General features: G+C 40.8%; 1 protein-coding gene across 2 annotated transcripts in view; it reads left to right on the forward strand.

Annotated features, from left to right (window-relative positions):
* The window catches only part of TMEM87B (transmembrane protein 87B), a 49,480-nt gene continuing 31,518 nt past the window's right edge, over positions 1–17,962 (forward strand). The window contains exons 1-6 of one of the 2 annotated variants that reach the window (XM_032843876.1): positions 1–365; positions 4,106–4,166; positions 11,866–11,957; positions 14,439–14,576; positions 15,579–15,632; positions 16,842–16,932. In XM_032843876.1, the coding sequence (XP_032699767.1) occupies positions 207–365; positions 4,106–4,166; positions 11,866–11,957; positions 14,439–14,576; positions 15,579–15,632; positions 16,842–16,932 (595 nt within the window). In that variant the 5' untranslated portion in view covers positions 1–206. The remainder of the gene's footprint in view (positions 366–4,105; positions 4,167–11,865; positions 11,958–14,438; positions 14,577–15,578; positions 15,633–16,841; positions 16,933–17,962) is intronic. The other variant, XM_032843875.1, reaches the window with a different exon arrangement.

The raw sequence follows: 17,962 nt of genomic DNA on the forward strand, positions 1-17,962 counted from the left end.
TTTAGCTCCACGCCTGCGCCCGGGCCTCAGCCCAGCTTCGCGGGCCCGAACCGCGCCTCATCGCCCAAGCCCAAACCCCCTCGTCCACCTCCCAGTTAGAGACACACCAACCGACCCGAACCCGCCTCCCGGGGGCGGAGCTCACCAGGTGCGGACCCGGGGCGTGGCGGGCGTCTCGGAGCGCCAGGTGCGGCTTCCGTGTCAAGATGGCCGCCGCCTGCCGCATCGGAGCCCGGCTCCAGCCCGGACGCCACCTTCTTGTCGGGGCCCCGCTGCTTCGCGTCGCCCTCTACCTCCTGTGCTGGGCGCCGGCGGCTGTGGGCGCCGTCCCGGAGCCCGGGCTCTGGGCAGCGACGGTCAACGACGTAAGTGGAGCGTGGAGACCGAGGCGTGGCGCGTCTCGGGCCCTACGGGTCCTCGCGGAGCTCGCTGCGACCCCCGGGCCCGGCCGGGGACTTGTTCATCTGGTCTGTACCCGGCCTGCTCCGGCTCGGTGATACGGTCACTGAGTTTTTCGTCCGTTATGGACCGGGAGAGCCCCCTTCTCCGGCCCGACCTAGGCTGTGGGGAATCCTGTGCATGAGGACGGCTCTCCCTTCTGAGCGCTGGAACTGTTCCTAAAGATCGCCTTCCCGAAGTCCTGGCGCCTGTTGGGCTATGACGCGTTCTGGCTCGCCCAGGTTCTTGTTTATTCAGACCCGAGCCCCCAGATCCCTTGGCTCTCGCTCGGGCCCGCATCTTTGCCATTTGACCCCACCTCGGGCCCGGGTGCAGCCGCAGGGCCACACCCGTGAGGTCACTTTAGACAGGACTTTCCCAGGCTTCACTCAGCATAAACTTAAAAGCCTGTGTGCCGCTTTCGTTTTTTGTTTTTTGTTTGTTTTTCTTTAAATAAGGAGGAAACATGGAGCAACCACCCCACCCCTTTTTCGCTCTTCTGGGGTTCCTGAATTTCTCTAGGGCTCCTATCATAGTTCTGGGAATGTGTGTGTGGAGATGAGGAGGGATGGATGATTAAGGAGTGCTTGAAAGGCTAGTCTGGAGGCATGAGTGTATGGAAACTTCCTTTCCAGGACAGGCCATTTGAGAACTTGGTATCCAGGAGTCACATGAGATGATGTAGGAACGACACAGGAGTAGAATTTTGGAAAGCCTTGCTGAAGAGGGACAGGAGATCGGGAAGAGGCCTTATCCCTTGCTTTTCTAGTCAGATGATTCAACCAGCTCTGTTTTAAGATGACTGTTTTCCACATGCATTGAAATGCTGTTTGAGCCTTAAAGGCAAAACCTACATTTTGATTTAGTCAAACAGAAAAAATTAGTACCAGGTGCTACCATTTCTTCCAGGATTCTTCTGGGTTGGCGTCCCATTATATGTGCCAGTGACAGAGCGTGCACATCTCTATTATTGAATTTCTCTGAACAGTAAAAAGCAAAACTCAGAGACCCACACTTGTGGTTTCATGCCATTTCTTTAGTGAATGACAATATCATAAACTTAGAGTAAACCATACTGGAAGCGAACGAGCCGTGCACAGATTGTTAAACTACTTGATCATTATCTGCAAAACTCTTTGCCAGCTATACTTTGGGTGGTGAAACTCCAAAGGCCCTGAAGAAAAAATGACTTTACTTTCTGCTTTAGGAAGGTAAATTTTTCCTTGGGTCCTACATCAGATCAGTAGCAGTCCATCAATCTCTTCTTTGTAGAGAATACACTGATTTCCCCCCCACCCCATTTCAAGCTGTTAGAATTTGCCCTTAAGAATAAGAAAGGAGGGGCGCCTGCGTGGCTCAGTGGGTTATAGCCTCTGCCTTCGGTTCAGGTCTTGATCCCAGGGTCCTGCGATCGAGCTCCACATGGGGCTCTCTGCCCAGCAGGGAGCCTGCTTCCATTCCTCTCTCTCTGCCTGCCTCTCTGCCTACTTTTGATCTCTGTCAAATAAATAAATAAAATCTTTAAAAAAAAAAAAGAATAGGAAAGGAGAGGGAGGCTCTCATTTATTTGTATTGCAAATGTATTAAGAAGTGCTTCTTTCGATTGTAAAGCAAACAAATAGTTTGATCATCTGCTGTGCACAGTGTACTAGACTGGCCATTGTTGTTGCAAAGATGAATTTAAGCAACAGTCTCTTCTCTCAAGAAGCTCCTATAGTAGTAGAGACAACAGATTCATGAGTAGTTATATACATGGCAGCATTCTTGGAATATTAGTGGAGCACTGGGGGCGGGGTGGGGGGCAGTGTCGCCTAACTCCACTTTCTAGACTTGATGTCTGGTTGTGTCTTTAAAGATGAGTGGGTGTTACCTGGATGAAGGAGAAGGAGGGAGTAGAAAAGTAGCAATGCAGGAAATTCTTAGTGTTTCTGCTGAATGAGGTTCTGGTTGGAGTGTTAAAGGGGACTTAGGCTACTCTAAGCCTCCCACAGCTTAGCCCTAAACCTATTGCCGTGGGTCTAAACTCCAGGACTCCTAGGGTCTGAGGCCAGTGATGTCCACTGAGTAAAGTGAACTAGAGTCAGGGGATGCTGGGAGAGCTGTGGCCTGTAGATTATGTGCTCCTTCTGAAGAGGTCAGCTGCCATTCAGCTAGTGGATCTTATATGGCAACGTAGACACAGAATTGCCAGGTCTCCTCTTTTTTTTTTTTTTTTTTAAGGGAAAACCAGAATCCATATTTTTATCATGTCAGCCAATCCAAAACATTTTTAAAAGTTCTGATGTGGGCCAAACAGACCCCATTTATAGGTTTGCTTAGGCCACCAATAACAGATTTTGGGTGTGAACGAAGGAGAGCCATTGAAGGATTGTAGGCATAAGTACCAATCACTATGGCTGCTATCTAAGCATGAATTATAGACTCAGATCTGGTGGCAGAATTACCAATTAGGTTATTGCAGAGCAGGAGGCAGACAATGTTGAGAGCCTGAATTGGAGCAGTGGTGGCAGGGATAGAGAAGAAGAACTTAATTTGGGAAGTTTTTGCAAGATAAAGTAGACATGCCTTGGGGATTAGGTGATGGAGCTAAGCAGCTAGAAGGAGTCAAGGCTGGGGTGACTGAAGATGGCATCACCTGCAACCAACATGGGTAGTGTAGAAAGAAAGGAACAGAGAGGAATGTGTCTGCTTTAGGACAGGTTAGTGTGGAATGTCTCCACTAGGGTGAACATGACCTTGAGGCAGTTGGGTATGTGGATCTGGGGCTCAGAGGAGGGGGTCTGGGCTAGGGGATTTGTTATTGTTGAAAATGTTGGGGTGGAAGGTTATCAAGAAAGAGCTGCCTATCATCTGGGGTTTTCATTTCTAACCACTTGTTCATTGAACACCATCCTTTCTCACAGTGTTTTCATTCTTGCTTAGGGCAGATATTAAATAACTAAGTAATGGATTAGTTCATTTTAATTGTGGCAAGGGTCATGAAGGATGGGTCCTAGAGACTGTGTAAGGGAGTGCCTGGCCTGATGTGGTACCTGGTGGAAGACTTCCTTAGGAAGGGGGTCTTGAACTGGCCTGAGAAACTTCAGAAGTCTTTAACAAGGTGGACAAAGAGTGACAGGGAAGGGCTCTTAAGTAAGTTTTCAGCTTGACTACTAAGGTCCTGAGAGCCCGAAGGAGTATCCTGCTCTCAAAACACTGAGAGAAAGGTGCTGAGAGGTGGGCAGGCCTTGATCATGCAGGGGTCTATGAGCGGCAGTAAGAATTGGTTTGTTATAAGCACACATTGGGAAACCATAACAATTTAGGAACAGGGATGGTTGTTTTACCGAAAGTACATTCGAATAGATACCGAGAAAGCAACTGAAGATGCACAAATAGGTCTCCTTCCTGAGCAACAGTAATGGTACAGGGCAGCAGCCCTTACCTCCTGTGTGTTGGCTTTCTCCAGCTTCAAGGGCATTCCAGAGCCTCTTAGAGAGTAGACTTATGGGACAAGACTTTAAGCAAGTGGATGATGGGACCAGATTTACATTTTTAAGAAATAATCACTCTGGTCACAGGAGTGCTAGAGTTAGAAGTGTATATTTTCAAAGGTAAAACTGTACTACTAAATAGAGAAAAAAAATTTTAACTAAATCTTTCTGTATTTTCTTGTGTTTCATTTTAGAAATCAGGACCTTTGATATTTAGAAAAACTATGTTTAACTCTACTGAAATCAGGTTTTCTGGTAAGTACAATAAACTAATATACTAACAATAGTATATAAATGAATAACATCATGTAATATATAAGCTGATATATTAATAAAACTAGTATAACATATTTTAAGCTATGCAGATGTTTTGTTTTTAAGTGGTTCTAACATGTTCAGGGTTTTTTTTGTTTCGGTCAAGTCTTGGTTATTTTTAAGAATGGATTTTTCTGATCCTGTCTCAAAAAATGTAATATGAATCATTAATTAAAATTCATAATTAAAGTATAATAAGGTAGGCTTCAGCAAAGAAAAGTATTTCACTTCTGTGAAATTTTACTCTGAATCCCAACTTCTAAAACTAGATAAATTCCTTTTATGAATATATGAAATGTCATGATTGTGGTAAAGCCTTTGTCCCTGAAACTTTTGTAAATATATGCATGGTCATAGAATACAATAAAAATTACTAGACACTAACATTTTAATTAGGATTTTAAGTACTGATGTGTAAAACTATCAAGTCATAGATTTTGAGGTTTTTAATAATTTTAAGGGGTTTATAGTAAATCTTATTCACTATAGTCTAACTCCTCTTAGTGTTTCCAGTAACTTGACTAGGTAATTTGGTTGCTAGGGTCAAAGTTTTGGAATAAGGAGTAGTTTTTTGTTGGGTAGAGTTAATTGGCTTCCTGGGGATCCAAAGCCATGCCCCCTTTTTCTATCACACCGTATTCATGCATTCACAGATCATTTGTTGGGTGATTCTGTCATAGTGGGTCTTTGCTGAGGGAAGTTGGCCAGCCGTGAACTAGAAAGCAGAAGTAGTTCAGAGCAGCTCATTGGTATCAGAGATCATCAATGGTGATATTAACTTGGTAAGAGGAAACTTGGTAAGAGGAAACTGAAGTCAGAGATAGGTGATGAAAAAAGTGGGGCATCCATTTCTTTAATGAATTCAAATCTCAGTGCCTAGACAGGTAAGGTTTAGAAGGTACAGACAAGCTTTGCGCAGTATCGTAGTCAATAAGGTTTATCTGAGGCACAGTTATTGCTAGAAGGTGCAGACAAAAAATTTAAATGGTGGGGGGCAGGATATGTACCAATGAAAAGTAATTTGATTTAAAAAAACAATACATAGAGGCCGCTGGGAAGATGGCAGAGTAGGAGGACGCTGGGTTCACCTCTTGTTGCATGGCCACCTAGAAAACCCCCACATCGGCATAAATAATCCAGAAAGCAATTGGAAAACTGGCAGAACAGACTCCAACATAGATAAGAGGCCACAGCGAAGCAAATCCACCCACTCCGATCGCCTTTGGCAAGATCCCATCAAAGCAGGTCACAAGCCTGGCAGTATGTACACAGCCCAGACAAGGGCCAGCATCACTCCAAAGTGAGTTCTGCTCCAGGGAGAGGGGAAGATAACCACACACCAGTCTGACTGTAACCCCAGCAGTGGGCTGGGGGCAGGCAGCTGGTCTGACTGCAGGCCCCACCCACCAACAAAAGCTTCTCAGGTGACAACACAGGGAAAGTGCCCGAAGTTTAGTCCTACTTATCTCCTATAAACATCTGATCTGACTCAACTCAAGCCCAAGGCAACCCACTAACAACATAGGCACCAGACTCTGCCCACAATAGGCAGAGAGCCATTGCAGGCTGGACTGAAGGCAAAAACAGCTCCACCACAACAGTAGGACATCCCTGTAGCAACACACATAGGAGACACCACCCCTGAAGCACCGTTTTCTGGTAAAAAGGAGACATTGCACTGCAGAACCTCTTCTTCATAAAGCCACTACTTTCAAATGTGGGAGATTGTAGCTGACTTTCCAACACAGAGAAACAGACACAGAGAGTTAGACAAAATGAGACAGAGGACTGTGTCCCAAATGAAAGAGCAGAACAAAATCAGAGCAAGAGACCTGAACAAAATGGAGATAAGTAATATATCTGACAGTGAATTTAAAGTAATGGTCATAAAGATACTTGCTAGAATTAAGAAAGAAGTGCAGAACCTCCATGAAACCCTCTACAAAGAGATAGGAGATGTAAAAAGAACCAATTAGAGTTATTGGACTCACTAAATGGAAATAAAAATAGACCATGTGGAATAAATAGCAAACAAGAGGAATTAGAAGAATGGATCAGCCACCTGGAGGTCAGAGTAATGGAAAGTAATCAAGCTGAGCCGATGAGAGGGGAGAAAAATATGAAAAATGAGAATAGACCCAGGGAACTCAGCGACACTGTGAAGCATAACAGTCGTATGATTGGGATCCCAGAAGGAGAAGAGTGAGGAAAGGGGGCAAAAGATTTGTCTGAAGAAATAATAGCTGAAAACTTAGAGAATCTGGGGAAGGAAAGAGAAATCCAGATCCAGGAGGTACAGAGAGCCCCCAACAAAACCAGCCTGAAGAGGTCTCCACCAAGATACAAAGTAAATAAGATGGCCAAAAATAGTGATAAAGAGAGAATTTTAAAAGCAGCAAGAGAAAGGAAAGCGGTGACTTACAAGGGAAACACCATATAGCTATCAGTGAGTTTTTCAGCAGAAACTTTGCAGGCCAGAAGGGAGCGGCCTGATAAATTCCAAGTGCTAAAAGGAAAAAATCTAGAGCCAAGAATACTCTATCCAGCAAGACATTCATTTAGGATAGAAGGAGAGATAGAGTTTCCTGGAAAAACAAAAGTTAAAAGCGAAACCAGCATGTCCCTGTCACACATTATCCCTTTGGCTTGTGGGCCCCAAATTCACAGTCCAGCCATTTCCCTGCCCAAGTGATCATGCACGGCCTGCCACCAGCTCAATGCCAAGTCAATATGGCTTCACCTCAGATTGCCAAGGGCTCAAACTGGCACTTTTCCCCTCAAATTTCCCCTTAAATTCCACAAAAGTGGGCATAATTATAACAGCGTAAGGAAGCAACCCAAACAGTGACACTATTTATGTGGAATATGTAATGGATAAAAGGAGTGTGCTAGGGCACCTGGGTGGGTAGCTTAGTTGGTTAAGCAATGCCTTTGGCTTAGGTCATATTCCTGGAGTCCCAGGATCAAGGCCTGCATCAGTCTCCCAGCTCCATGGGGAGTCTGCTTCTCCCTCTGACCTTCTCCACTCTCCTGCTCTCTCTCTCTCAAATAAATAAATAAAATCTTAAAAAAAAGAAGGAGTGTGCTAGGCTGAGAACATCTCCAGTAAGCACATCAAAGAACAATACATACAGCATGATTCTGGTTAGTAAAAGAAAGAAACCTGGGAAAAAATAAAACAAGATGAAATCAGAGGGAGACAAACTGTAAGAGACTTTTTTTTTTAAAGATTTGTATTTATTTATTTATTTATTTATTTATTTGACAGAGAGAGATCACAAGTAGACAGAGAGGCAGGCAGAGAGAGAGAGAGAGAGAGAGAGAGAGAAGCAGGCTCCCCGCCGAGCAGAGAGCCCGATGCGGGACTCGATCCCAGGACCCTGAGATCATGACCCAAGCCGAAGGCAGCGGCCCAACCCACTGAGCCACCCAGGTGCCCCAAGATTTGTATTTATTTATTTGACAGACAGCAAAAGAGGGAACACAAGCGGGGGAGTGGTAGAGGGAGAAGCATGCTTCCTGCTGAGCAGGGAGCCGATGCAGGGCTTGATCCCAGGACCCTGGGATCATGACCTGAGCAGAAGGCAGACGCTTAACCAACTGAGCCACCCAGGCACCCCGCATAAGAGACATAGGAAGCATAGGAAACAAAGTGAGGGTTGCTGGAGGGGTGTGGGTGGGAGGATGGGGTAGCTACTGATGGGCATTAAAGAGGGCATGTAATGTATTGAGCACTGGGTGTTCTATGCAACTGATGAATCACTGAACTCTACCTTTGAAACTAATATTATACTATATGTTAATTAATTGAATTTAAGTTTAAAAAAGGAATTTCCCCCCAAAAAATCAGTAGGTAATGTTTGTGATCAGCTAAGAGTAGACCACACTCAAGATGGTGGTAATTAACATAGCTAAAGAAAGAATGAGGCAACAGAAGGGAGTTAGAAGCAAAAGCATAAGAAAATACGAGTGTTAAGTCAGGTTAAAGCAGAGGTCTAGCAGCATGGATGGGAGAGAAGTCTTCTTGAGCTGTGACTGTAGGTACGAGAGGTCACTGGCAGGGTAGGTGCAGCATCCTTCTGAGCCACCTCGTTCTGGTGCTTTGGTCATCGAGCAACTTTCAGCAACTTCCGATACGCAGGAAAGTATGCTGAGGGGAGAGAGTTAATCAATCATTATACAACCACTTTACAGTTACTATTCATTTTAAGTGAGTATTTGGGCTTTCTAGATTATACGTCTACATTGATGGTGTGGTGAAGGAGTGAGACCAAGTCTCTGTGTTCTCACAGAACCAGATTTTAGTGCTTGCAAAGCTAAGAATTAGTCCGTTGGATATGTATCTGGCTTTCTCTTAGGTGACCCCTCTTTTGCTACCCCATTCAGGATGCAGTCTTGTGGAGTCACTGCCAAAAATTTCTTAGTGTAATTCACGATATAAACAGAATAAAAGAAATATGCTATATAATCATCTCAATAGGTACAGAAAAGCATTTGAAAAAAGGTAACACCCATTCATGATAAAAACCCTTAGATTTCTAAAACTAGAAATAAAAGACTTCCTCAAGCTGATAAAGGCATCTATGAAAAATCTATAACATAATGTCAGTTTTCCCCAGATTTTCTATAAATTCAATCAATCTCAATCAGAATCTAAGTTGACTTTAATGTAGAAATTAACTGTTTCTAAAATTTATATGCAAATACAAAAAACCTAGAATAGTCAAAGCAATTTTAAAAAAGAACAAAGTTGAAAGACTTCTGTCTGATTTCAGAATGTATATAAAGGCACTGTAATCCTAACAGTGTGGTATTAGTATAAAGATAGAACATATAGAACAGTGAGACAGATCAGAGAGCTCAGAAATATACCCACATATGTAAACTCAATTGACTTTCAGTAAAGGTGCCAAGGTTAATTCTTTAGAAAGAAGTTAGTCTTTTCAGTAAATGATGCTGGAACAACTGTGTATCTATACTGAAAAAAATCTCATTTCTTACATTGATCATGGATTTAGACACTGTCTCCACCTCTCTGTCCTTCCCTTCTGGGACTCCATTTGCCCTTATGTTAGCCTGCTTGATATTGTTTTATAGGTCACTGAGGCTTTGTTAATTTTTTTTAGTCTCTTTCTGTGTGCTTCATTTTGGATCTTTCTATTGCTTTGTCTTCAAGTTCAGTGATCTTGTCTTGTCTAGTATTTAATCTCATTTAATCTCTATTAATCTTATACAGTGAATTTTTTACTTGAATATTATATTTTTTTAATTTCTAGAAGTTTGGTTCCTTTTTTTCAAATATCTTCTTTCCCTCCTCAGTATTTTTCATATTTTCCTTTACATTGTTGAGCATATGAAAAATATTTATAACAACTGTTTTAATATTCTTCTCTGCTAACCATCTTTGTCATTTCCATCTTTGTCATAATGACTAATCTATCATGATTATGAATCAGTTTTTTCTGCTTTTTATATCTGATTTTTGTTTGGATGGTGGATGTCATGAATGTTACTTTTTTTTTTTTGAGAGAGTGAGAGAGTACAATCAGGGGAGGGGCAGCGGGAGAGGGAGAAGCAGACCCCCCCACTGAGCAGAGAGCCTGAGGAGGGGCTTGATCCCAGGAATCTGGATTGTGACCAAGGCAGGTGCTTAACTGTCTGAGCCATTCAGGAGACCCATGAATGTTACATTCTTTTTTTTTTTTTTTTTAAGATTTTATTTATTTATTTGACAGAGATCACAAGTAGGCAGAGTGGCAGGCAGAGAGAGAGGAAGGGAAACAGGCTCCCTGCTGAGCAGAGAACCCAATGCAGGGCTCCATCCCAGGACCCTGGGATTATGACTCTAGCCGAAGGTAGAGGCTTAACCCACTGAGCCACCCAGGCACCCCTGAATGTTACATTCTTAAGTGCTGAGGTGTTGTACTCCTTTAACAACTTTTTTTCTGGCAGACAGCTAAGTTTCTTTTGGGTCAGTTTGATCCTTTCCAGTTTTATGTTTAATTTCTTTTAGGGTGGACCTGGAGTAGCTTTACTGTAGGGCTAACTTAGCATCACTTCTGAGGTATGACCCTGCTACATTTCTCTGAATGCTTGGTGTATTTAATGAAATTAATATATATTAATTTCCACTCTGGTTAGTGGAAGCTCAATTAGTTCCCAGCCCTGTGTGATCTCTGAGAATCACTGGACTTCTTCCTATGCAGGGGCTGGCTACTATACAGACAGGTTCAATGGTATCCCTGTCCAGATTTCATTTACATTTTCTCTAGGCAGCTCCCAACTCTTAGGTGTTCTGCCTCAGTAGTTTTACCAGTCTCAGTCTCAGGTTGGATTCCCTCTGGTTACCAGTCTTCAAGATGGCTCACAGTGATCCCTGCCTCCTATTTTTCGTGACTTTATATAGTCCTCTACCATATTATATTAAGGTTGGTCTGACCAAGAGAATATGGCAGAAGTAATGGCATATTGCTTCTGAAACTAGGCCATAAAAGATACTGTGGCTTCTTCTTTTCTCTCTCTCTCTCTCTGATGACCTATTCTAGGGAAAGGCAGCTGCCATGTTGTGATAATACTCCCAAAAGATCTTTTTCTCATTCTAGACTTAATCCTTTTCGGTCTTTCTAATCATGTTACCCTTCTACCTGAAACATAGAGTAGTGCTTTGTAATATTCAAAATAAAGGAAAACTCCTTAGCAGAGCACAGTACCCCTTACAACTTTCCTCCAGCACTCTTTTTTTTTTTTTTAAGATTTTATTTATTTGACAGAGAGGGAACACAAGCCACAAGTGAGGGGAGTGGGAGAGAGAGAAGCAGGCCTCCCGCTGAGCATGGAGCCCAACGTGGGGCTTGATCCCAGGACCCTGAGATCATGACCTGAGCCAAAGCAAATGCTTCACGACTGAGTCACCCAGGATCCCCTTCTCTAGCACTCTTACCCAGCTTCAGCTCTTCCCCCTTTCCCCAGTCTGTGTTCTGACCATAGCCAACTATTTTGTGGTGTTCATGGACATTTGCATACTGTTCCCCTCTCCTCATCACCTAGCTAATTCCTGCTCTTCACTTTAAAGGCCTCCTCCTCCAGTAAGCCTGTTGGTACCCCTTCTTCATGCTCTTCTAGACTATGTTAGGTGCCCTGCCCAGGGCCTTGACCCCCTGTTCTCAGACCCTTATTCTATCAAAGGTGCCTATTTAATTGTTAACCCGTCTCTCCCCAATACCTCTTATATCAAGGACTGGAGTTGTTCTAGTTTACCGTTACTCTTTCTGACACACAAGGGATGCTCACTCAGTATTTTTTGAATAAGTCAGTGACGAGAACAGTTTAGAGTGACTTTAGAGTAAGCAGTGACTTACTTTAAATATTATATAATACTTACATATTCTGTTACTCAGTTGATTTTTAACTCTATAGATTTAATATAGCGATTAAATGAATAATATTATAGCAACTTTTGGTTAACTAAAATAATTTAATGAATTTATCTCACTTTGCAGTGACTTTGGCAGAAATTAGGTAATATTTTACTCACTATTTCATTAAAGTAGCCTATTTTAAATTGCATTCTCGAAACCTTAAGCTTATATTGGAGCATATATATGATTACTATAAAATGAAACTTTCTTTTTCTAAACAGTTAAGTCATTCAGTTGTTCTGGGCCTGTGAAGTTTGCCATAGAGTGGCATTTGAAGCATTATACCTGTCAAAATGAATATTCTAAGCTGGAGGTAAGTAAAATGCAAATTTTCAGTGCATATAAAACTATGAAGGGGGGCTCCTGCGTTGGGCTCCCTGCTCAGCAGGAAACCTGCTTCTCCCTCTCCTGCTCCCCCTGCTTGTGTTCCCTCTCATGCTGTGTCTCTTTCTGTCAAATAAATAAATAAAATCTTCTTTAAAAAAAAAAGCTATGAAGGAAAAATTATGAGTATAAAGATTTATTAGCTCATCAGGTGAGGAGGCCGGAAATATAGATTGTAGTTTTGAAAGTGCCACAGATTTATTTTCGGACTTCGGCAAGAAATGCTCTAATTGTATCAAAGTATATGCTTTCTGAGGAGGAAACATCTTTTCGTTCCCTTTTGTCTTATGAAAAATGTTAATAAATATTTAAACCAGACATGTAAGAACCATTAATAAAGGGGTTGTGGGTCCCATACAAATAAAAATCAATGTAGTTTAAGGAAGTAATGTAAAATTTTTACTTCATCCAAAAAATTAGTTATAGGGCACCTAGAACTTTAGGGAGGCTGAGTAACTTTAGTGAGTAGAAGCAGATTGCAGGGAGGTGAGAAGAGGAAAGGAGACCCCCAGGGAAGGGAGGGGGAGCATGTGAGAGGAGGGTGTCCACTGGGCTCCTGTGTCCTTCAGCAAGGTGTTTCTTTTGACAGTGCTGATGGTTGCTTACAGCTACTTCCTTGTGAGCTCCTACCTTAAATGATGCATAGGTTTCCGTACTTTTATCTGTGTTATCTTTTCATTTGGGATGAAAGCTATCATTTTCCTCAAATAGTGCCTTTGTGACTTTATCCCCAAATATTTTACCCCTTCGTACTAAATACTTCAGTGTGTGTTTCCTTAGAACAAAGATATTCACTTAGATTACACAACACAGTGATAAAAATAAAGGAAATTTAACATTGATACAAAACTATTATCTAATAGATTTTTTTTTTAAGATTTTATTTATTTATTTGTCAGAGAGAGAGCATGAGAACAAGCAGGGGGAGTGCCAGGCAGAGGGAGAAGCAGGCTCCCTGCCGAGCATGGAGCCAAATACAGAACTTGATCCCAGGACTCTGGGATCATGACCTGAGCTGAAGGTAGACACTTAACCGACTGAGCCACTCAGAATTCCCTAATAAACAGATCTTGTTACAGTTTTGGGAGTGTCCCCTAAACATCCTTTTTAGCAGTTTTTTGTTGTTTTCCTGGTATAAGTTCCAGTCCAAGATCACATTGCCATTTCTGCAGCTTTTTTTTTTTTTTCGTCTTTCCTGACATTGATATATTTGGGGTGTACAAACCATTTATTTTTATAAAATGTCCTTCGCTTCCAATATTTCTGATATTTTCTCATGATTAGTTTAGGTTAGATTAGTACTGGCTTGTCCCATTTTTGGTAATGCTAACTTTGGTTGGTTGGTTAAGGAAGTTTCTACCAGGTTTCTCCACTATAAAGTTACTACTTTTCTCTTTGTTGTTAACAATAATTTGTGAAGAAATACTTTTGTATTTGTATGTGAATATCCTGATTTTTTTTTTAAGATTTTATTTATTTATTTGTCAGAGAGAGAGAGAGAGTACAGGCCGGCAGAGAGGCAGGCAGAGGCAGAGGGAGAAGCAGGCTCCCTGCAGAGCAAGGAGCCCGATGTGGGACTCAATCCCAGGATGCTGGGATCATGACCTGAGCTGAAGGCAGCCACTTAACCGACCTAGCCACCCAGGCATCCCGAATATCCTGATTTTTCATCAATCCTTGTTTTAATATCCTTTGATTCTGGCCTGATCAGTCAGTTATTGCTCTGATGATTGCTGAATGGTGCTTTTTCTAATTCCATATTTTCTTTTGCTTTGTTAACATTCTGCCATCAGGATGAGCTCTCTCTTTTCCTTTTCCTTTTATTTTACCTATCAGTCATTTAACTGAGCAATCATCAGCATGGACTCGTTGATTTTTGCTTTGTTACATGGGTTATAATATGATTTTAAATTTATTTTGCTCAAATTGTCTCCTATTTGGCCAGTAGAAGCCAACTTAACCTTTTCTTGATGACTGGAAGCTGCCATTAGCAGCCTGGTTTTATTCATCCGTCTTTGATTTAACCTTCCTTGTAGTAGTTAAATGCTGGTTTTCTTTCTCTCTAAAATCTTTTATACATGGGATCAAATGAAAGTAGCCTCAGGTCAAAGTATTTTTTACTTCTCTGTGTACCATTTCCTGTGGTAATACCTTAGTCACTTTTCTTCCTCTAAGATTATGCTTATATTATGTGTTACTGGATCTGAGTGCCTTGGAATGGCTAACATATTATGATTACCTTGTCATACTTAAGATTATATCCAAAACATTTTTCTTTTCAGTATTCTGTGTGTTTTCAAGTGCTCCAAACTGAATAAATCTTTGCAATCATTTAGATACTAAGTTTTACTTATCTTCTTGAATAAGAAGTGTAGAAATAAATTATAACGTAGAATTTTACCTTGGGTAGGAGGAGCTATCACAAAAACAGGATCCTAGTGTTGATGAAGACTTTTGTGGCCATTATTTCAAGAACATTGAATGTTGGACAACAAAATATGAAAACTTAGACTGCAACAGTGACTTGCAGGTGTTTCCCTCACTGACTGTGAGTATCTGTCTTGCCATGTCAAAGTAGAATGTACTTTACTCCCAGTGAATACAAGTATTAAATTCTATTTTATCAATATTTTGATAAAGAAAGGTGCTTATTTTGTTAATTTTAGGTGTTAACAAGTAAGATCCTGGCACCATTACTCCATTTCACTGTACCCTTTACAGAAACACCCTTGAAAAAGAACCCTTTCGCCATTTTTCCCTGGTCTCCCTGTCAGTTCCTCCATCATTCTCTCCCTCTATCTACTCCAGTGAGACCTTTGCCCCCATCATTCCTTCAGAACACCTAGTCACTCTTTCCAGTGCTAAAGATCTGTCAACTTCCTTGGCTTATCAGCAACCAACCTACTTGAACACTCTCTCCTCCCTTACTTACTTCCTCACAGCCTGGAAGATTTGATTCTGAAATGTTAACAGCAGTCATCCATGGGTTGTGATGCTATGGGTCATTGTAACTTACATTTTTACTCTGTAAATTCTGAAATGAAAAATTGAAAGCAAGTCTTCAGTGAAAATAATAAAGGTGTTTTTAAGATTTGTGATAATAAAAACAAAGTTTTTATTTTATTAAATAAATTTATTTAATTAAATTTATTTTATTAAAAATTAGTTATTTTATTTTATAAAAATAAATTAATTAAATTTATTTTATTACAAATAAAAACATAAAGTGTGCATAGCAGAGGTGTATGGCTTGATGAATTTTCAGAACCTGAGCACATCAGTATAGACCCAGATCAAGTATAGAATATTTTAGCCCCTAAAGCTCCCCCGCAGTATCTTCCCCACCAAAGGTAAGCACTACCCTGATTTAAACAGTAATTTTTCAAAAGCAGGATTTTTTTTTAACTCATGTTTGGGCTATAAACTTTTTTACTTTTAATTTTTTCTGGTTCTTTACTTTTTTCAAAGCAATTTTTCTTAATTTTTAAAGCAGTTTTCCCCATGGAAATGCAGCAATATAAAATGGAATTGTTTTATTCTTTTTTTCCAGAATAAGGAACTAATTACAAATACCAGAAATGTTTCAAACCAGGAAAGATCAACAGTGAGTCATTTTATTTGTCTTTAAATCAAATGTTTACAAGTTCTGGTAAGCCTGAAAAGAATCTGTGATGGATAGATACTTGGATAGAGCAATATACAGTAGGGTGATTAGAAGTAGGGGGAGAAAAAGAAGCATTATTTCAAATAGTATATTTTTTTATGTGTATCTGTATGAATTTTGTATTTACTTATTTCTTTATTTAAAAATTCCTTTGAAGTTATAATTTAAGGTTAACTTCTTTGCTACCTTTCTTTCAAATGCCTAACATAACAGTGGGCTGGTCTGGATCATCATTAAGGATGTAAAGAAATAGAAACCATGAATGTAGCTCCAGGGGAAAGAGAATTTGGTATTTGGAGGAATTCCTAAAAGTCAGACCAAGAGGTGTAGAGGCTTGGAAGCAGTTGAGCGTAGGGACTGAAGGTGGCTTTGGGAGGGCTAAACATTTGCTTTGATGCCGTGCCTCTAAGTTTCTCAGTGATCTTAAAGAGTGATTTCAGAGTGGAAATATGTTCCACTCTGCAGTGGCTGGGACAAAACTCTGCTCTGCACAGACTCTGTTGCAGGTGGAGGAGTAGGAAACGAAAGGGAAGGATAGGGAATATTCTGGAAGGATGAATGTGAAGTTTGATCCAGTTATGTAGGACCTTGCAACATTCCTAGGCATTACAGGGGGCAATTTCTTTTCCTGGCAGGACGGCTAGTAACATAGATGTTAGGGAATTTAAATAATTGAACCTATGTACTGAATCTGTACAGCCTTTCTAACAATGTTACCTGACTTCTTACTCCCCCAGTTCAGTTTAAAAACAGCCATATTTAACAACTGAATGCTTGATATTAGAATGAAATATGGGAAGTGTAGTATTAGAAAAAATATTTGAATGGTATTAATAAGTAAAACATAGAATGATAGTTTCCAGGGGAGATCCTTTAAAAATATTAAAAGGGGAAAAACTGAACAGTAGAAAAAGCTTTTTTCTTCCTCCATTGCTTTGGGTCTGAGAGGGGCAGGTATAGGGGCAACCCTTCCACAGTCTGCTATCCTTCCACTGTCTACCATTTCTTTCCGTTGTTTTAAAACAGTAAAAAGTAACCCCATTGAATTACTAAAAGTTGTTTTAAAATGTGGTGGACTGTTGCTTAACTGTAGCTTATATAGCGATTTTTAAAAAATAACATAAAGGATTTTTTTCCCCCCTGTTTCAGGATGTTGTAGCGAGAACACAGAGAGATGGGTTTCATATCTTTATTGTTTCTATCAAAACGGAAAAAACAGACGCAAGATGGAATTTGAATGGTATAGTTAAACTGCATGCATTTTTGCTGTCTGCTTTTACTGTATTCTATATTTTTGTCGTTGACCCAAATCTACATTTTTTTGTTAAAAATGTCACTCAAGGGATGCCTGGGTGTCTCAGTGGGTTAAGCCTCTTCTTTCAGCTCAGGTCATGGTCTCAGGGTCCTGGGATCGAGCCCTGCATTGGGCTCTCTTCTCAGCAGGGAGCCTGCTTCTCCCTCTGCCTTTCCCCCTGCTTGTGCTTTTTCTGTCTTTGTCTCTGTCTCTCTCTCAAATGAATAAATAAAATAAAAAAAAATTATTTCTGTTAATAGCAAAAATAATCTGTTTATTTTAAAACTTTAAAACTTTATGCTTATCTTAACTGTAATATTTTTTAATGGATTAGAAATTTAAAATTAGGGTAAATTTTTAAAATTTCAAACCATAGTGGGATATAAAATTCTTCATCCTCATAGATTTAAAAAAGAATTTCCTAATATAGAAATGGGTAGGCAACATTTTAGTTGTATTTGAGGTAGATTATATTGTCTCATGAAAATGGCCATCATCAGAGGTTTAACATTTTTATTTTAAAGCATCTGTCTATAGCTTAGGAGTAGAAGGAGCTTATCTGGCAATTGTGGCTTCTGTGGGTCTGTGAGGTCCCTGCCCACCCCTGTCCCCCAAGGTAGGCCCTCTGTGTCTCATTAAGCTCTATTGTTCCTCTCCTAGTACCCAATGCAAGAGTGGGCTTATAAAAGGCAAATTTTTTCTTGGAAGATTTTATTAATCCATTTGACAGAAAGAGATCACAAGTAGGCAGAGAGGCAGGCAGAGAGGGGGAAGCAGGCTCCCTGCTGAGCAGAGCCCAGGACCCTGAGATGATGACCTGAGCCGAAGGCAGAGGCTTAACCTACTGAGCCACCCAGGCGCCCCACAAAAGACAATTTTTAAGAGAATGAATGCTTTCAGAGATCTTAGAATTGCTTCGGCTGTCATTTTCTATGAAATTATTTTTAAGATTTTATTTATTTATTTGTCAGAGAGA

The sequence above is a fragment of the Lontra canadensis genome, unplaced genomic scaffold (genome assembly GCF_010015895.1).
Source record: "Lontra canadensis isolate GAN:19392208 unplaced genomic scaffold, GSC_riverotter_1.0 scaffold144, whole genome shotgun sequence".
In the NCBI taxonomy this organism is placed as follows: Eukaryota; Metazoa; Chordata; class Mammalia; order Carnivora; family Mustelidae; genus Lontra; species Lontra canadensis.